At 44.9% G+C, this 21,137-nt stretch overlaps 1 protein-coding gene across 1 annotated transcript in view; it reads left to right on the forward strand.

Annotated features, from left to right (window-relative positions):
- The window catches only part of TMEM248 (transmembrane protein 248), a 33,175-nt gene extending 21,344 nt beyond the window's left edge, over positions 1-11,831 (forward strand). The window contains exons 2-7 of the mRNA XM_038539004.1: positions 434-610; positions 3,799-4,084; positions 5,464-5,614; positions 6,681-6,864; positions 8,450-8,593; positions 9,124-11,831. Of these exons, the coding sequence (XP_038394932.1) occupies positions 452-610; positions 3,799-4,084; positions 5,464-5,614; positions 6,681-6,864; positions 8,450-8,593; positions 9,124-9,144 (945 nt within the window). The 5' untranslated portion in view covers positions 434-451 and the 3' untranslated portion in view covers positions 9,145-11,831. The remainder of the gene's footprint in view (positions 1-433; positions 611-3,798; positions 4,085-5,463; positions 5,615-6,680; positions 6,865-8,449; positions 8,594-9,123) is intronic.
- The last annotated feature ends 9,306 nt before the right edge of the window (positions 11,832-21,137 follow it).

Below are 21,137 nucleotides of genomic sequence, written 5' to 3' on the forward strand. Positions count from 1 at the left end.
ATGGGTGTGAGGGCAGCAGTGAACAGGACAGAACCCTTCAGTGGTAGGAAATGAGAACACCCTCGCTTTCCTTCTGTACGTGTTAGCATGCATTTGTGTCCTATGACGGACCTACCTCAGCATCATCTTAAGCGGAAATAGCATGTGCTATTACAATAGTCTTTATGGAAACAGCAAGTGTTCATTGTAGAATAATTAGAAGATTTAAATGGAAAGAGGGAAATGCATAGCTTTTAAGATCTTACCACTTTGGCATAGTGACAGTTCACATTTTGTGTTTTTTCCTTTGTCTTTGGAGTAGATTTAAACGTTTCTCAAGTTCAGTGGTGAGTGACCTCATCACCCCCCAGCGCCATTAAAGGAAACAACAGTAGGGATCGTAGGGTTTCTGTGGGGAAGTCAATCCGTAAGTCTAATGATTAATCCCTTTCAGGTGGAGCTGATCAGAATAATGTTCAGCATCAACCCCCTGGAGAACCTGAAGCTGTACATCAGCAGCCGGCCTCCCCTCGTGGTCTTTATGATCAGTGTCAGCGCCATGGCAATAGCTTTCCTGACCTTGGGCTACTTCTTCAAAATCAAGGAGATCAAGTCACCGGAAATGGCAGAGGTATGTATGTTCTCCGTTCTCTCAAGCTGGCCAGACCTTGACAGTCGGAGAATACCTTTGGGCGCTCCACACACCTTTCTTTCTAACCTAGTGAAAAAGCAAGCATTTTTTTCAGAATCTTTTGTCTTCCATCTCCCTGTGACTCTCTTTGTTAGTATCTGGTCAGACAGCAATGCTGCCAGTTTCAGACTTTCAGTAATGAAATAATGTATTTTGAAAAGTATATTTGTAAATTGTGTTAAGAACGTAGAGAACCAACATATTTGCTATTATTAAACTAATAAATTATAAACTTATTATTAAAGTCTTAAGTTAGCTAATTGCTATTTTTAAAAACTGTAGACATTTGTTTTTTTGAAGCCATATGTCTTCATGGAGTTTTTTTGCTTTTTTTTTTTTCTTCATGGAGTTTTATTAGCTGTACCAATATGATAGTTTTATCATTGCCTGAGAAGGAATACTAAAGAAATAGAAAGCTCAATCTTATTTCTACATATATTTGTCTTTTTTTATTAAGCTGAACTTAAGTTACCTACAACCTTGCTTTCTAGATTTTACATTGTGGTTAATTTAAGTAAATTATTAGGGTATTGCTAATGTAGGGAATGATAATGTACCTATTAATAATAGGTAATAACATTAAAAATGTACCTATTAATAAATGTATTTTACATGTTAGAAATTATGCTGAATTAATGATATGGTAAAGTTACTGGTGGGCAAGGTTTCTTTTAGGACAAATGAGTTCCTGCCTTAGATTCCTGGAGTGCCTTCTCTTATTCTTTTTCTTCTTGGTTGTGTGCCTCGGTGGGAGTGGGAATGGGCGTGGAGATTGAGATCACACTGTTCCTGCACTGTGTGTGCCTTGTGCCTGAGGGGAGGGTCCTACTCAGTGTCAGGGGGATCAGGGCTTTCTCTGTGGTATTCTGAATCCTAGAATACCTTGGCAGGAGGGACCACCTTCACGAGTGAACTCTCTCACACAGTTTAGGTAATGAGCTTTAGCTATTTCTGCCATGAAACCCTTTTAAAGAGTTTCTAACCAAGAAACATACTGGCTGGCTCAGTTCTCCCTCTTTTCTGACTCTGCCTGAATCTTTAAAGGCTGTGCAAATAGGCTGCTGCACCCACATTAGGACTGGAAATGAATATTCTAGTCACAACCAGGGCTCTGCAGCATCCTGGCATTGCTTTCCCTTAGAGCCCAAGGCCATGTTGAACACTTGGCCAAGGCAAGTGATTAAGAAGTAACTTGGATAATTAGTACTTAATAGTCAAAATGCGGCCTTGACATTGGCTTCAGCTGACTGTCCAGAATGGACTAGAGGTCGCCAGGAAAGCAGCACCAAGCTGCTCCAGAACTCTAGTTATGATTAACTTAGTGATTTTATTTTCAAACAAGGATCTTAGGAATTTGGGAAAAGCTTGAGACTGTGAATCAAGAAACTTAATCCTGCTTCTGCTTTCAACTGTGGAATTAGGGGATCCATAAAGTTGCTCTGGGCCTCAGTTCTCTCATGTCTGGAATCTGAAGGGATCCGAGACTAGAATGTTCATTTCCAAACCTAATGTTTTTGAGTAGTCTAAGTTTGTGGGATTGGGGAGAACCATAATTTGGTATATCTAGTTGCAGTCTTACTAAATGCCATACACACCGATGCTTTATTTTTTTTAATCTTTTTATTTTTTTTTTAAGATTTTATTTATTTATTCATGAGAGACACAGAGAGAGAGAGAGGCAGAGACACAGGCAGAGGGAGAAGCAGGCTCCACGCAGGGAGCCTGCTTCTCCCTCTGCCTGTGTCTCTGCCTCTCTCTCTCTCTCTCTCTCTCTGAATAAAATAAATAAATCTTTTAAAAAAAGAAAAAAGGTAGACTCTCTTGACTACTTGAGGGTTGCTCAGATAGCTGTTTTTTTTTTTTTTTTTTTTTTTTTTTTTTTTAATGTAGCAAGGAAAGGGTTTTTTCAAGAGGTAGCCTGATAAGGGGATGGGAGATTGAGCCTCAGATCCATCTCCCTGAAGGAAGGCCAGGGATACCTCGTAGCATTTTTAGTCAAGGCTGGTGTAAAGTAATTGGGAATGTGACTTGGTTTGTCTTCACATTTGGCAACTTTTTGGAGATGAATGTTGCATGGAGAAAGAAGTTAATGTGACAGCCTAGGCTAGTTTGTGGTTGCCATTTCAGCCTGACTCCATCTCTGTGTTTCTGTGAAAATTAAAATAGAACTAGGTGGGTACTTTACTATGTTGCTTTCAGGTTAATCATGACATTATCAGCCTTATGTGTTTTTAATATTGCTTATGATTTAAACCATCAAGACAGATATTAAGATATGCCTGAAAACATCTTTTCTCGTCCTTTTTGAAACTTTTCCTAAGGTGGTTATGTTCCAAAGTCCATGACAAGGGGGAAAATGGACCACGTGAACATTGGTATTGACTGCACTTTTAAATTATACTGAGAGAAAGTAAGATGTATAGAACTGACCTTTTGAGGAATTATTTTAAGGCAGCCTTATTTATTTATCTGTTTTTAGTTTTATTTATTTAATCTCGGCACCCAGCGTGGGGCTCAAACTCAGGACCCCCACCGAGATCAAGAGTCACATGCTTTTCCGACTGAGCCAGCTGGGTGCTCCAACGCAGCCTTATTTAAAAAAACGAACATGGGGTGCCTGGCTGGTTCAGCCGGTGAAGTGGGCAACTTGATCTTAGGGTTGTGAGTTTGAGTGGCATTTCACATTGTGCTCAAAATGTTTTAAAAAATAAAAATAATCATAACTGCTTAGTGAGTTTGGATTAATGCTTTTAATGTTTTACTACTTTGAGTCAAGCTTTGTTTTTAAGTTTGGTTCTCAAGCTAGATCATTTTCTGTAAGTATAATATGCTATTTTGGGTTTGTTTTTTTTTACACATTTTCTTGAATAAGTAGGTTTAATCTCCTACTTTATTTAATATCTCATACTAGTGAATAGTTCACATTTTAGATTGTGAATATGCGAGTGGTTTGGAAAACCAGCACTATTATACCAATGCAGGAAGATGCTGATGGCTAATTGTCATTGTTATTTTCAGTGATTAACTCTGTGGCCCTGTGACGCTACCCAGAGGTCATGGCTGTAGGGTGCGGTGGCAGCGCTTTTAGACTGCTCACACTCATTTCCTTCTGTTTCATTATACTGCAGGATTGGAATACATTTCTGCTGCGGTTTAACGATTTGGACTTGTGTGTATCAGAGAACGAAACATTGAAGCACCTCACAAATGACACCACAACTCCGGAGAGCACAGTGACCAGCGGGCAGGCCAGAGTGTCCACCCAGTCCCCGCAGGCCCTGGAGGACTCAGGCCCAGTGAACATCTCAGTTGCGATCACCCTAACCTTGGACCCACTGAAACCCTTTGGAGGGTACTCTCGCAACGTCACTCATCTGTACTCGACCATTTTAGGGCATCAGATTGGACTTTCAGGTATGTGAGTAGAGCCATTTTCCTTTCAGATTTTCTTTGGCAGCAACTCTTTTGAAAGCAGAGTATTAGTAGTATGTGGTTTTCACTCATCAGATTATTTTTACTTTTACATACTCCCTTTTTGTTGAGTTTGAACTACATAAAGTTAAGAAGGAACGTTCTGTGTCTACCACATCTTCACGTAGAGTGCTTTGTATATAGTAAGTTCTCAGTAAAAGCAACTAAAAAGAGACTTTAAGGCCTAGCTCTGGTTTTAATATTTACAAACACAAATTTTTTATTCTGGTTTTCATCTTGGAGTTTTCAATACATACTACAAATATTGTTACTGTTCTACAGAGTTTTGAATGCCCACATTAGCTCAGCAGTGTGCTAGCTGCTGCGAAGAACTATAAAGAAAGCCTAAGATCTGTCCAATTAGAATTTTAAGATTATGAAAGAGAAAAGGATAATGTGAGTTAATTTATCAAACACAATAGTTCCTGGTACAAAGGAAATTCTACATTAAGTGCTTGTTAATTGAGTAATGTTAAAAATAAATATCTAAACATTGAATACTGCCCTTTGACCGGTAGTGCCCTCTGACCATGACAGACTGTCAGTGATTCAAGAGAATGCTGAGAAAGTAGTGGAAGCTGCAGTAATTAGGAAAGGCTTCATATGGAGCCTTGGACCTTGAAGAATAATTTCTGGTCCTTTGTTACCAAAAGCCTCTTAAAGTCCGTAGAGGAACTTAGGAGTGCCTGGCAGTGTCCTGCTGGCTTTTACAGGTGAGATTTGCTCCCACAGGAAAGAGGCAAGGGTGACTTCTGGGTAGCAGATGGACCTTTTCCTTCTGCTGTGGTGTTAGAGCATCTTGGTTTTTGTTGAAGCTTCTTCATCCCTCGCCAGTTCCCTGACCTGAAAAGTCTTGTTAGACCCTCTGATCCTCGAGTCTGCCCCTATCTGAAAGGGGAACAGTAATGCTTCTTTGGTCATGTTTGTGGGATAGTGGTACGTTTTACGTGAAATGATACATATAAGAAACAATTTGAAAATGGCACGAGTGCTGTCCAAGTGCTAAAACAGCAATGATAATAACTCACCCAGCCCCCAGCTTTCCGCCTTGGGCACTGTGGGTCCTTGTTGCCCTGCGTCTCCAGGTCCAGACTAACAGCGGACCCCATCCATTTGCCACACTATGGCTCTCCCAGGTGAGCAGGCCTCAGAGTCCCACTCAGAACTCCTGTTCCTGAAATCCCACAAAGGCAAACATCTCACTTTGGGCTGATAGGGGGTCCTGGGTGGGTTTGATTCCAGGATTCATTGAAATCCTGGGTATAATAAATATATGAGTTCTTACCTTTTTTTACCCCTTCCCCCACATTTCTCTTTCATAGGCAGAGAAGCCCATGAGGAGATAAACATTACCTTTACCCTGCCTACAGCTTGGAGCTCAGATGACTGTGCGCTTCATGGCCACTGTGAGCAGGTGGTGTTCACTGCCTGCATGACCCTCACAGCCAACCCTGGGGTGTTCCCTGTCACTGTGTAAGTGTTTTCCTTAGCCTAGCGGGTGCATGTCAGAAGCTCCATTTACCATGACTATGACTGGGGTGCTTCAGCAGGTTCTCAGGATGGCTTGCAGTAAAGTACTTTGTAGAATTCTCATAGCCAGACCTGTCTATGGATTACTTAAGTTGAATTTAGAACCTTAAAGGTAGAGCTTCACATGTAAGTCCCGGAGGGTACTAATTCTGTAATGATAATTACCCTGGGGGGCACCTTTGTGGCTCAGTTCGTTGAACATCCAACTCTTGATTTCAGCTCAGGTCTTGATCTCAGGGTTGTGAGATGAAGCCCCACGTAGGGCTCTGCACTGGGCGTGGAGTCTGCTTGAGATTTTCCCTCTCTCTCTGCCCCTGCCCCTTCCCATATGTACATGCGTGGGCTCTGTCTCTCTCTCTCTCTCTTTTTTTTTTTTAGATTTTATTTATTCATGAGAGACACACAGAGAGAGGCAGAGACATAGGACACAGGCAGAGGGATAAGCAGGCTCCACGCAGGGAGCCCGACACGGGACTTGATCCCGGGTCCCCAGGACCACGCCCTGAGCCGAAGGCAGCGCTAAACTGCTGAGCCACCCAGGCTGCCCTGTCACTCTCTCAAAAAAAAAAACAAAACAAAAAAAGAGTCTGTGATTTATCTGTTCTAGACACTTAGAGATTTGTAGGACAAGATCAGATAAGGTAAATATTGTTTGCTGTTGGTTATAATATCTGATGGAGAAGTTTGTTTTTAAAACTTCCAGTTGTGACTAAGAATTTAGATAATTTATAAAAATGGGCTTAAAAGGAATTCTCTCTTTGGCTACATCATAGGCAAGGGAACCATGGGTGTGGATGCCTATTTCTTATTCTGTTAACTTATTTATTACATTAAAGAAAAAAAAAATCTGACCTAAAACTATAATGGTGTTCATCTCAAGGAAATGTAGGTCTCTGATTTCTCTTTTCCTCACCTGTGGCTGTGCTCAGTGTTGCGCCAGGGTTGTGGAGGAGACCCAGGTAAGGTCTCAGGCCACTGAGCGTGAGTCTTTTCTTCTCTTCCCCTGCAGACAGCCACCACACTGTGTTCCTGACACTTACAGCAATGCTACGCTCTGGTACAAGATCTTCACAACTGCCAGAGATGCCAACACAAAATACGCTCAAGATTACAATCCTTTCTGGTGTTATAAGGGGGCCATTGGAAAAGTCTATCATGCTTTAAATCCCAAGCTTACAGTTATTGTTCCAGACGTAAGTGAGAAGAATAATGTGTGTGTGTGTCTGTCTCTCTGTCTTCCTATATCTGAGAACTGTTAGTATAGGTCCTCTTTACTTCCTTGTGTTAGCTTAGCCCATGCCATGCTAGATTTCCAGTTGGACTAGGAGACTAGGTGGAGTAGTGGAGGCTTAGAAAAATATGCCACCGTTTTAGTTTAAGTAAACTCTGCCTGCGTTCTTCATTTTCTGTGTTGGCCATCAGTAGTGATATTTGTCAAGCAGCCATCCTGTGCCTGACTCATCAGGGTCACCAGGGATGCTCGCACCATCTACTCATTGGGACAGACACTCGGGGAATATTTGGCTAGTGCCAATATGAGCAGTAAATGGTTTGGAATTCAGAAAGGTAGAAGTAAATCAGAGGAGATGAGTCTTTGGTTAGATATTGAGGGCTGGTGGGGACACCTGGGTAGTTTGATGGTTTAGCGCCTCCCTTTGGCCCAGGTCGTGATCCTGGGATCTGGGATTGAGTCCCACATCAGACTTCCTGCAGGGAGCCTGCTTCTCCCTCTGCCTGTGTCTCTGCTTCTCTCTCTCTCTGTATCTCATGAGTAAAAAAAAAAAAAAAAAAAGAATCTTAAAAAAAAAAAAAAAGATACTGAGGACTGGATAGGATTTTACTTAATAAGGAAGAAGACACCATAATTTGGACCAGTAGTTGATGGGCTCATTTAGCTTCCTGATTAGACTTGAACCCACTTTTAACAGACTGCACAGATTTTTGTAAATGTCCTTACTTATGTTCCTGACAGTATGTGTTAGGTAGATTTCTTTTCTTTTTGCCTGATTCTTTTCTCTTCCATCTATCAAGTTGTGGCATTTGGTAGGCTAGGAGCCAGCAGGAGTGAACAATGATCAGGCTGGATGCTGGGCAGATGCCAGGGCCCCAGAAGGCCATTTGTTCCTCACTGAGGTGCTTAGACTTTCTGCATTTGGGCTGTATGGTCTTAGTAAAGCAGTGTGTTAGGAAGACTGGGCTGCCTACCTGATGATGTGTTTATGGGATGGAGCCCAAGGCTGATGTTTCAAGGCCTGGAGGTGTGTGAAGGAAAAGGAATGGAAGCATGCCGGACGCAGTGCCTGGCGGGCCTGGTGACTGACCTCATGTGGCAGGTCAGCTAGGAGGGAAAGGCAAAGGAAGGAAGCTGCCCATGGGGAGATGCCTTCTTGGTGGAGGAGTAGCGAAGGAACACAGGCTTGGCTGTTAGCCTTGTGACCTGAGGGCAAGGATGGAAGAGAAAGGTAGGAGGAGTTAAAGCCTGTGGGTCTCTGGGGTATCTGGGGCTTCCCGGGGGCTGGGTATTCTTGGGCAGTGGGAATGCAGAAGCCAGGGCAGAGGGCCATGTTAGGAAGGAGTGGGTAGTCCCAGGAACGCCTTCTTGATTTCAATCCAGCTTTAATAGTTGAGAAGACCAAAAGAGAAACCTCTCTCATTCCAGTTTAAGAGTTAATGTTGAGGCAAGTCTGGAGGTTATGAGAAACCTTGTTTCTAGAAACCTAGCATTAAAATCTTCCAGTAACTCAGTGCAGATGTGTCTGGTTTATTCTCTTTATTCAGGATGACCGTTCATTAATAAATTTGCATCTCATGCACACCAGTTACTTCCTCTTCGTGATGGTGATAACAATGTTTTGCTATGCGGTTATCAAAGGCAGACCCAGCAAATTGCGTCAGAGCAATCCTGACTTTTGTCCTGAGAAGGTGAGCCGTGGAGGGGGGCTGGCCCAGCATTTGCTGAACATCTGTGGAGACAGCAAGTCCTGCTTAGTCCTTATTCTGTTTACTGCTGGTGGGACCTTTCCTCCAGAGAAAATGGGTCTGCCCTCAGCCTAAATCATGGTGTTGGACCTTGAGCCACACTCATGCCCTAGCTGGTTTGAGGTACTGACTGCGAATTGTTCTCCGAGTCCTATTGGAGAGCAGCGGACCCCGAGGACTGCTTCCCCTCTATAGCTTGAGAAATCATCACATGGTTCCAAAACTGTGACCTCTGTCTCAGCACGGTGGTTCCACTAGATTGGCCGCTTCCTGCAGGAGACTTGAGATTTATGTTCATTCCCTGCTAAGTGAGATTGTTTTCTCAAGGATTTAGTAATTCCTCTGCCCGATTGATGCATACCGTACGGCTCCCTGCTGTTTGGTTGGAGAACCGAACCTAGTAAGGGTGCTGGTGGGGCTGAGTTACCTGGGCCTTGCTGTGTGATGAAATCACTCATCTTGTTCTCTCTTAGGTGGCTTTGGCTGATGCCTAATCCCACAACTGCCTGTTTTCTAAGAGAGACTGAGAGAACCATAATCATTGCCTGCTGAACTCAGCCTGGGCCTGGACACTCTGTGAATATATTATCTTGCAATGTTGGGTTATTCCAGCCAAAGACATTTCAAGTGCCTGTAACTGATTTGTATATATTTATAAAAATCTATTCAGAAATTGGTCCAATGATGCACGTGCTTCGCACTGGGTGCAGCCAGAACCCTTCAGCCTCACCTGTGGACTTGGTGTGATGATCTTGCACAGCGCCAGCAAGGATTGTGATCTCCCTGCTGCGGAGCAGACCATGCCGTCTTCACCAAGGTCACAGGGGCATTTCATTGCTGGGCGGGGTTGAGGTTTGCTTTGGTTCTTGTTTCAGCCCGATATGTACAGAATGTTCAAAACAGTCTGCACCTTTGATGTGATATTGCTTTTCCAAAGCCACCAATCCATTTTGTGGATTTTATGTGTCTGTGGCTTTAATAATCATGGTAACAACAATAATCCCTTTTTCTCCGTTTTGCTTGCAAGGAAACATGCCTATCTTTCTTAGTTTTTTGTTTTGTTTTTTTCTTTGAGAAGAAGAGTAAAATAGTCACATTTTAATACTACTCTAGTTAGGACAGACTTGTGCTTTTATCTTGAGTAAAAAGTTAACTATTGAAAATCACCTACACAGTAAAGATCTAAGTTTCATTTTCCACATGGATAGTGAGGAACCTGGTCTTGTCTGAGTTGAGTTGGGACAGGATGTTCACTGTCTTTTCTCTCTGTCCCTTCCCTCTGTTATAAAAGTTAAAGCAGCACCCTCACTCCAAAGAGCTTAAAAATTAAGTAAATGGCTCTTGAGTAGAGTAGAAATTAGCTGTTCTGTTTTCTGGAATGCAGACGGCAGAATGGAAACAGAAAGATGACTTAGTTTAATACTTGTGCAGAGTTTCTTGTCTTCTTTGAAGAGGGAGTGGATTTTCTTTCTTCCTTTTACTTTTTGCATATATTTTTATGCAATGAACATATCTCCAGAAGGACACGGGCAACTGGCAGATCAGTAACATGAAACGGTGCCTGTGAAATTGGAAGGAAAGCAGTTCTGATCTGCCATGTTTGAGGAAAACCAAAAGCATTTTACTTTCCTGTGGCATTTGGATGATCTAGATCCTTTATCCCTTTTTCCTTCTAATCCAGTTTCATGTAAAAAAAGCAAACTACATTATCTTTTCTAGTCCTTTCTTGTTACTATATTTTTTCCTAATAGCTCTTTGCCTTAATAATTCATTGTCATTACTGACTTCTGTGTTCCCCCAAGCAATGTTGTAGAGCAGAAGTGCAATTAAAACCTTGGACGTGACCGTCAGCACTTCTCTCCTTCAACTTCAGGTCTGGAGTCTGCTCCAAATTAGAATCAGTCCTGCAGCCTGCGACAGTTGGCCTAGAACATGTGATCCCAGGCATTCGTGAATGGAAAACAGTTGTGGGCTCTTACTGAAGACTGTTAAAATAATCACTGTAGTAACTGAATATGTTAATAACCCCCCCTTTTTTCATTTTGGTACATTTCAAGCACAGTAATCATACTTGTCTCTCCAGTTTTTTAATGAGTTGCTTACATGATGCGTGGCTAACCTGTTCGTTTAGTTTTCTCTTTAGAGACTTTGAGGCTTTTATGAGACAAGATGGAGAAAAAGCAATTTAGCTTGGCCTTTAGAAACATCAGTATCATTAAGACCAACAGATTTTCGGTTAAGCTGCTACTGAATTAAAGTCCCAGTGAAGTGGAGTTAAAGGGATGGATTTATAACTGGCAGAGTAACAGAGAAGGAGAAAGGTGACAAAAGTCAATTTCACTGGTTTGTTCAATCCAGCTTGTTGCTAATATTAATTACCCTTGTTTTAATTACAGGGAATAGCTGGAATCTGTAGCCAGGGGAGGAAGGACTCTGTTAGGCATGAGGGAAGGAAGTGCCAAAAATGCCTGGACAGTATGACTTGTCATGAGGCCAGGATACACACTTTAAAATCCAGCATTCAGTCTAGCAGGTAATTCTCAAAGATCTTTATGGAAACCCAGAGTCAGGCAGGCGTATAAAGGATGGTGGCCATGGACATGAGTGAAGAGGTCTAGGAACTGAAGAGACTCCCGTGGAATCTCAGGAAGTCCAGAGTCCTGTTCACATCCGGGCACTTGCAGACAAGGCCCAGTCCTCTGCCACATCCTGCTGGGGGACCTCAGGATAAGAAAAGCATCCCATCTGGGGCCCATGTGCCATTCCGAGTGACCCTGCACAGGACCCCTGGGGCGTCCTCAGGCATCTTGGACTGGAGGTCCAATAAAAGGTTAGCAACTTACTATTAAATGGTTGTTTCAGATCATATTGATCTCTTTCCTTTTTCCTTTTGTCCTTTCACTGTATGACTTGAATCAGTTTTGATTCTATTTGTAAGTTTTTCTCGTTACTAGGCGCCTGCATTTCGGTTGCATTTTCTTTGGCAGTATGTAGGGATTCAGCATCCTGGTTTTCAACCCTCCTGCAGGCACTGTGGGGTTACGAGGGCCAGCGGACCCACCTCACTTACCTTGCTGCATGATGGTCAGTAGCTGATCTGTTATGGCATTCACTCCCAGATTAATTTTCTGTGTTTGAAATATGTGCATATGTGCTTTACAGAATAAAACCTCTGAATTTATTTGCCATGTCTCCCGTTTCCTGCCATTTGATGGGTGTTTTCTAAGGGGAGAACATATGTGATGAGTAATTGAGCATGTTTGGCAAGCTGTTCCCTCCAAGTGTCACCTGTCATCAGGACGTGAGGTGGACCGCCCTTCCTGCTAAGCTGGCCTCAGCAAGCACATGGGTCTTCTCTCCAGAAGAGTCTAGAACCTCTTTTACTGCAGTGGACCACTGGGTCCTCACAGAGCTGACCCCAGTCCTACCCAGAAGTAGGCAAAGTAAGGAATACAGACCCACTAGGGAGCATTTGAAGATACCCCCTTCTCAGTTACATTTGGCCTGAGTTACCAAAAGCGGCCTTCCAGCCCTCTCTGCCTTCTCCTGTTACAGAGTTCCCACATGTGCTTCCTTGGCCAACGGGCGCATCCTCTCCGTTCTTTGTCAGGTGAGAGCATGTTCACGAACATGAATTCTTGCCACTTCCAATGGGCAGGGGCTCTGTGGATCTTTTCTCCCTTCCCGGCAGGCACCGGGTCCTAGAGGTCAGTTTCTAGGCATTCTGGGACAGGGTGGTGTTGAACAGGACACCTCATCGGGCCCATTTGTTTCTATCTCCTTCACCTCTCCTGCCTCCTCCAACAGTGGCACCCCGTACTTGCAGCACCGTGCCACTCACAGCTCTCCGGTGCTCTTAGGTCAGTGTGTCCCGCTTCTTCATCACAGCGCAGATGAACAAGAGCCCTTGGGCAGAAAGAGCTCACATCTTCCATCTGTCCACTCTGGAAAATTTGACGTGTACCAAGTCCTCAAGTCAGGCTAAAGAGAGTGCTTGAAAGCATTTCATTTCCCAGTGGGCACATCGAGCCTGAGGTTCCAGAGATTCCCACAGGGGCAAGCAGCACAGAAAGCAGAGTGAGCACCTGGATGGGGGAGTGCTGTGGAGCCCCCTCAAAGTCTTGGTGAACTTGCTCAAAGAAACTTTCTCTCCAGCTGAGAGAGCCTTTTTTTTCTTCTCCTGAACCTTTGAAGACGCCGGACTCCTCCCACCATGCTAGTTGTTGATTATGGGTGAACCAGAGTGGTTGCCCCGTTGAAAGAACAGATGGCAAGAGTCGTGCTGTATCTGAGAGGAAGGGGATTGAGTTTTGGTTTTGGTTTTATGCAGATTCTTCCCTCCAAACACTTGTTCACTCAGTAACATATATTCCTGGGGTTTCTCTTAAATGTCATGGCTGTTAGGAGCTAGAGGTACAGCAGCACACGGACAAAGCATTTGTTCTTTTGGTACTTCCTTCTGGTTGGAGTGACAGTTCATAAACAAATATTTGTAATCTAATGGCAGATAGTGGTGAGCTAGGCTTGCCAGGATAGGATGATGGCTGTGATACTTCGGGGTGTCACGTGCCGATGTCCCTTTGGAAGAGGTGCAGTTTGAACATACCCGGGAACGGGGCCATTGGGTGCAGAGGGCAGGGCTGCGCTCCAGGGGCTCTGGCTCACTGCTGCACGGAGATTGGGAGGCCTGCAGGGACCTGGCTCCCCTCCCGAGGACGGGACTCCTTCGGGCTGCTGCTAGAATGGCTCCGCAGGGCTGGTTGGCCAGGGGCCATGCGGGGAGACGCTGCATCACCGTCTGGTCCAGGAAGAGAGTTCTCAGACCTGAAGTCCAGTGTGACAGGGATGAGCCCCAGCCCCAGCTCCCACATGCTGTGTGGCACTGGCTGAGCAGCTTAACCTCTCTGTGGCCTAGCTTCCTCACCTGTAAAATAAGGGTGATGGCACTCACTTGAATGCAGTGAGGATGCGGCAAGTTAGCAGTAGGTGCTGAGAGCGGTGCTCTGTAAATGCTGACTATAGCAAAGTGGATAGGGGACGTGTGCAAGGGCGAGGCCAGCAGGTCACCTCCTGTACCACTGGGGAGGTGAGAACTGACGATGCAGAGTGACTCCTCTCGGCGTTTGGCTTCCGTGGTCCGGGTGCTGCCTGCACCACGGCTGCTTCTCACCTGTCAAGGGTGGGAACTGATGCCCGAAGGGAAGTTACATAATGGCAATAAACATCGTGACAGGCACCGATATTTTTAAATTTCAGTTTCTTCTTTTTATTTATTTATTTATGATAGTCACAGAGAGGCAGAGACACAGGCAGAGACACAGGCAGAGGGAGAAGCAGGCTCCATGCACCGTGAGCCCAACGTGGGATTCGATCCCGGGTCTCCAGGATCGCGCCCTGAGCCAAAGGCAGGCGCCAAACCGCTGCGCCACCCAGGGATCCCATGAAGTTCAGGTTTTAAATTAAATAGAAGAGGGATCCCTGGGTGGCGCAGCGGTTTGGCGCCTGCCTTTGGCTCAGGGCGCGATCCTGGAGACCCGGGATCGAATCCCACGTTGGGCTCACGGTGCATGGAGCCTGCTTCTCCCTCTGCCTGTGTCTCTGCCTGTGTCTCTGCCTCTCTCTCTCTCTCTCTCTCTCTCTGTGACTATCATAAATAAATAAAAATTAAAAAAAAACAAAAACCTGAACTTCAGCACTAAATGGATTACATGGCTAACTAATGGAAGGCAGCCTACAGTTTGAGAACACCGACCTGTGGGTCATTTAGGAGAGCCCTTACAGCGGAGATTTCAGCCTGAACTCTGCAACTGTAGCTACCAAGGGTTCATTCTGCTGTTTTTTTTTTTTTTTCGTTCTGCTGTTTTGAGAAAGCTGCAGTCTCTCTGGGTCTCTGCACATGGGAGCCTGACATCTTCAAATCTCATTGACCACACCTTCATTTTAAAGATGAAGTAGCTCGTAATCTAAACAAACCTTAAAAAAAAGATACCAAGGCACATAGAAGGAGCTGGGGAAGGTACTTCCAGTTAAAATAACCCTTGTGCCCTGTGGTTCTCTGTCCCACGTCAGTCCCCTGCCTGGCTCTTAGCTCATCTCCCGAGTCTGGAAAACTTCCTACCCAAGGACACCTGACTCTCCCTCTTCTGTCCCTGTCCTTCAGCTGTATCTGGCGCCTACCCTGCACCACACCCTTGACCGTGTGACTGCTTCACGTGCCTCCATGCACAGGCTCTCTGGGCACCAGGGTCCCCACCCGGGCACGTGTGACCAACACTGCAGCCGTCTGCACCTGGAATGGGACATCTTCCTGTCCCTCTGGTCCAGGGCACCCTTTCCAGGCTGCCCGGCTGCCTTCCTGCTCTCGCGCTGCCCCGGGGCCACACACGTAGGGCAGCAGGGACCCTACGGCTTTCTCTAGCACCTTGAGCTCAACTGGAACAGTCCTAACCTTTTCTTTTTATAGATTTTACTATCCTCAAAAGAGAGATCGTATCGTTTACCAACATGTAATTAAAAAAAAAAAAAAAAGACTAACTGAAGTATAAACAAAAGGAAGGCAACATGTATTGAACTCAGGTGTGTTTTACATAAAGGTCTGGGCGTGACTACCCTGGAAGAGATGACCGGGAGGTTCAGTCTTGTTCCTGCAAGAGGCCTGCAGGGAGAGTGACAGGCTGGGTTTCCGACGCCTGCGGCAGGGCTGCTGGAGATGGGATTTTTGTTAAGTTAACCAGCAAAACAAAGTACCCTCTGCTCAAGTTTAGTTGTGTTCCTGGAACGTACAGGGTGTGTCTAAAAAAATATGTGTGTCAAATAGAGTTGAGCTCCAGGCTCAAATGGTTATAAGCATTTTTCATCCCTACAGGAAGGACAAATAAGACACTAGAAGGCTTGTGAATGAGACAGGCCTTTGCAGTGTTGGGGCTGGCCTCTGCATCCAAGGAGAGGCTCCCTATGACTGTGGTAACCAGTGAGACACCCTTGAACAAAGTGTCCCCTAAGGGTGCCATCACGCTGCTGACGACCTGATCCCCGGCATACTGACCCCCGTGCATTCTGCCCCAGACTGAAATCTCCCTGATGCCTCAGCCTTTGGCTTCCAGTCAACCCTGGACCCTCAGACTGGCTGCCATCCCCAGGCCTCTGTGTGGTCCAGGTCCACCAGCGTGTGAGCCTTGCCTCTTCCCGGCTTGCCTGACTGTGGTGCACACTTCGAGATGATGCCATGGGCTGGGAGGCACTGCCCTGGCCCTCGTCCTCCAGGAGGGCAGGGGCAGGCCTGTGATTTGCCTCCAGCCTCTAAGATGTCCATCTGGCTGCTCATGAAAGCCAGGATTCTCTCAGGCAGGCATTGGGAGTGGGGAACAGGTGGTAAATGTCCTGCCCCATCCTTCCTCCTGTATGCACCCGCACCCCCACATACAGAACACCAGGAGAGCAAGAAAAGGGAGTGACTGCTCTTTACCCACATGTATGTACGTGTATTTTTGCCATACCCAGATAGAAAGATGAGCCTCTGGTTCCAGCATGTAAGAAATCTGCCCATAGGGGCGTCTGGGTGGCTTAGTTGGTTAAGCAACTGCCTTCAGCTTGGGTCATGATCTCGGAGTCTTGGGATTGAGCCCCAAGTCAGGCTCTCTGTTCAGCAGAGTCTGCTTCTCTTCCTCCCCGCTGCTGTGTGCTTGCTTGCTCTTACGTGTGTGCTCTCTCTCCTCTCTCTCAAATAAAATCTTAAAAAAAAATTTGCCCTTAACGTTGCTGGTGCAACAAACATGCTGTATATTGGTCTGCGGAGTGGGGGTTGGATGATTTGTGCGGTAGACACATGAACAGAAAACGTCAGAAATACACAACGGAATATCAAGAATTTGGCTAGAAATGCACAATACCTGGAGAATGCAGGATATGCAACTTTTAGTGATAACGATTTGGGCCTGGGTTGGACTCAAGAAAATGAGATGTTAAAAATCAAAAGCAAGGCAGGCAAAGCAAAATCTTTGAGGATCATCTGCCCAGGACTTGAATGTGTTGGCAACAAATGGATGAAGCAAAATGTGTGTGGGGGGTGGTGGTGGTGTAGATTTTAGATGGGACCCTCCAGAATACATCTTTGTGTATGTTAAGCCCCAACACTAAGCCTGCAACACGCATACTTTATCTAGAGCAGATGATCCTGCTTCTCCCTCTGGTAGCCGTTTCTAGTGCCAACGATTGCTAGTGACCAGGTCATGGACAGTAGCCTAGAAGGAGGCAGGAGGACATAATGGGTAGGAGGCTGGGCTTAGGATTTCTGGGTTCTAATTCTGGCACTGCCACTTGACTCTTGGTAGCCTTGGGCAAATCTCACGTGTACTCTGCCTCCATTTACTTTTTTGTAAACATAATGACTAATAACAGTATTTATTCCCTAGGGTTCTTGAGAAGTTTAAAGGAATGGAAGTAAGTGGAGCCTGCAGATGATAAATGTTAGCTGTGATGGTGGAGACCTGGAGTCAGCCTGCACACCATCCATGCAGGGAATCTGCCAGGGTTGCAGGAGAGCTCGTGGTTCTCCTGGTTGGTGAGACCTGGCCCAGAGCTTAGCCCACAGGCCCTGTAATGCTCTCCTGGTCACACCCTCACTGCTTTGGTCCCTGGACATGTTAATGGTTAACAGTCTAATTCTACAGAGATCTCCGTTGTCCAGATCACACTGTGTGACAGATGACATTTCTCGGGACTTCTCTGATTAGAGATGTGGAGGACCAGGAGGTCGCCCATCTGTAGTCCTGAGTCCCTACTGATGGATTGGGGCAGAGGAGTGGTATCAGGCTGTAGGGCACAGTCTGCTGCTTATGTTTTTTTTTTTTTTTTTTTAATTTTATTCATGATAGTCACAGAGAGAGAGAGAGAGGCAGAGACATAGGCAGAGGGAGAAGCAGGCTCCATGCACCGGGAGCCCGTCGTGGGATTCGATCTCGGGTCTCCAGGATCGCGCCCTGGGCCAAAGGCAGGTGCCAAACTGCTGCGCCACCCAGGGATCCCTGCTGCTTATGTTTTGATTCTGGTCTGGCAAGTTCAGCCCAAAGCACATGACTCCTGACAGGAGCCTCGCATGAAGAGCGCTTGAGACTTGCCAGCTCTGTGGCAGAGTCCCCAGCTGGTACCGTGGCACGTGTACTAACATGGGATCCCAGTGCAAGACCCCAGAGACCAGTGGGACTTTACCTCTCACCTCTAGTGGTGATGAGTTTTACCGCACACATTAGATATGAATTTGCTGAGAATATTATGTACGTGCTTGACTCATGTGCCTAATACACATAAAAATAGAAACACGAAATACAGCAGTTTAAAATGCCTTGACAATGTGATAACATCATGGTGTCCATTAGCTAATATCTCAAGCCACTTAAGTGGTTTAGGGTGAGATTCATCACTCAGAATTTATCAAAGTCTGTTTCAAATTGTGCTTATTAATTGGACATTATTTTCTGGTAGCCTTCTTATCAGATCATTTTATTGAGCTCTTAACAGAACTTGGGAAGACCTCCCAGTAGGAGGAGGAGGAGGAGGAATTGGCTCCACTATTACCTGTCATTTGCTTGTACTTAGTTATTATTTTGAATCAGTGATTTATTTGAAGGAGTCTTTTTAACCCATTTGTCCATGTTGTGGGTGTTAAGTTTTAAACCAGTTAACATAAGTGGTGACAACCCTTACTAGTGTCCATATGCACTGCAGTACCTCTTGGTAAGCTGAAAATGGATGAAGTGTGAGGACCCTTCCCTCAAGGGAACCTGCAGGAGTGTGCACCCCACGTGTGACTCATGTCCACCCAACTGACAGCCCAAGGGAGTGTGATGATGTCAACTTGTATACTTAATCTGGGTGGAGCCTCATTTCAATCTAGTTTTTTTTTTTCCAGGAATTCTGTAATTTTATCTCTAAATACTTCAGTATGTATCTGACAGATAAGGAAAAGATGAAAGACTTAAAAACAAATAATTCTAATAAAGCTGCTATATAATCTCATCTAAAAGCAATAATTTTAAAATATTACTAAATAGCCAATGTTTACATTTCCCTAATTGTCTTGTGAATTGTGTGTGTTTTCTGACAGTTTATTCAAACTGGGCACTCAACAAAGTCAGTTCATTGAGATTGGTCTGTGTGTCTCTCTCTTATTTTGTTGTAATTTTTTTATTGAAGAGACCAACACATTTACCCTGTAATTTTCTAGTCTGATGGAATCCCCATGATTTTGCCTAAAATGTTTCTCTAGTCCTTCTTTTTTCTATCCATTAATGGTTAGATGCAGAGGTTTAGTCAGATTCAAGTTGGTTTTTGGGAGTGTCAAGACAACTTCATAGATGTTGTTGGTCCTTCACCAGGATACACTTCATGTCAGGTTTTCTCTTGTGATTATTATTGCCTAGATCCATTAATTCACTAGGAGTTTTAAGATGGTGTCATTAGATCAGTTTTTTCTGTTTATTAGTGGGAATTCTTTTCTCATCAATTCTTCTATAACCCTGCAGTTTCTTTCGTGGAGGCAAGTCACAAGGGGTAGTGGAAGGGGAGGTGAGCAGGAGGATGGGATGACTGGGTGATGGGCACTGAGGGGGGCACTTGACAGGATGAGCACTGGGTGTTATACTAGTATATGTTGGCAAACCAAACTCCAATAAAAAATATACATATTAAAAAAAGATGGTTATAATGATAAAAGCCTGGTGTGCAGTGGTGCTACACTCTGACAGGGAAATGCAGGACAGCTCTAACAAGTGGTGCAATGATAAGAGGTGTGTATATGTATAAGGCAGACTAGCTTTCTGATTATTACTTCAAGTCTGATGATGGAAATAGGCAGGAAATTGGATAAATAGTAGAAAGAAGAGATTAATCTCTGATTTCAATATTGCTCATTTTAAGGAGTCCTCAGACCAGAGACAAAAATAGGAGACTCCAGATATTATATACTGGTGTGAACAAAAAGGTAGCCATTAGAACAAAACCATAAGCTTTCAATGGTAGCCTGAAGATGGCCCCATAGTCTTTGAGATTCCTTCTGTGAAGAGGTGGACTCTTTCATCTTCTTAAACCAAGGCTGACTTGAGAGAACTGCCTGGCCCACAGAATGTGATGGAAGTGACATCCTAGGACTTCTGGGGTTGGATCCCAAGAGGCCTCTGTGAGCATGCTATCTCAGGAACCTGGAGCTACCATGTACGATGTCCAGCCAGCCTGAGGATGTTTTGCTCAGGAGCCCCAGCTGAGCCCATGCTTCCAGCATCTACTTCAGGTCACCAGACTTGAGAATGAAACCCCCTTGAACCCTCCAGACTGACACACTCAACAGCAGAATACCATGGAGGGACCTCTGCTCTTGCCTTCTGGAACAGAGGAGTCATCTAGCCACGCCCTGCCCGACCATATGACATAAATTCATGTATCAGCATGAGTTCACAATATGTTTTATCTTTAAGAAATTACATGCTGCTCACTGAAAAGCCCTAGAAATAGTCATCAATCCTAGCTCTGAGCACCCACAGTATTGTACTGTGGTCTCTAAATACCATTTCCCATATTAAAAAGTCCCAGGGCTCCTTGTTTGAATGGCTGATCCCAGGTCTGGGCAGGAAGCACACAAGGTAAATGTAAAATCTATCATCCAGAAAATAAGGAAGCTACCAAAAATTTCTAGGAACATGTCACAAAAAATCAAGAGTCAATCTAAATGTTATAATGTGAGCATTAGATTAAATCTCCTAAGTTCATAATTATGTCAAAAAGCTCTTTGGTCATGATTGGAAGGATGGTATTGAACACATCACTACTTTGAAAACTGGCAAAGAAAACAAATCTGGCCTCTATTGTGCCTTGCCTCAATCCAATTTTTATATTAGTCTCTACGGCCTTATGAATTGACTGGTGCCATCCCATTGTCTGAGTTGTTTGTACCCTGCTCTGGAGAGTGCTGCCATAGACTGTGTTGGGAGGCACACCAAAAACAGGAGGCAAACCAAAAACATCCTGAGCCTTCCGTCCTCAGCAGAGGGAGATCTGTGTTTGAGTGGAGCACTTCACATAAAGAAGACCCACTGGAGCTGGAGCTAGAGCTGGAGCTTGGAGGGTAGAGTCTGGACCCCAGCGCCATCCCAAGATATGTCCAGGGCCGAAAGGTTCAGTCGTGAGTATCTGGTGAAGTGTTAGGCAACTCCAAAACAGGACAAAATTGGCAAAACCAACCATTTGAGGGCTCTGGAGGTTGACCAAAGGTAAGTAGACAAAAAGTTGAGAAGCATCTCCTTATGGAAAAACTGAACTTTGGGAAAGAGCAGTGGGAGTCTTGCCTGGAGCTGTTTCCATTTCCTCCCCGTGCCCCACTTATGATGCTACCAGGCGGAAGGTGTCTTTGAAAACTAGCAGTTTCATTGCTGGATTTGCTTTGTTGAGGAGGGAGAAAAACCCATGTTCAGTGGCATTGTCAGTAAAAGTAGCAAAC

Source organism: Canis lupus, chromosome 6 (assembly GCF_011100685.1).
Source record: "Canis lupus familiaris isolate Mischka breed German Shepherd chromosome 6, alternate assembly UU_Cfam_GSD_1.0, whole genome shotgun sequence".
Taxonomy (NCBI): domain Eukaryota; kingdom Metazoa; phylum Chordata; class Mammalia; order Carnivora; family Canidae; genus Canis; species Canis lupus.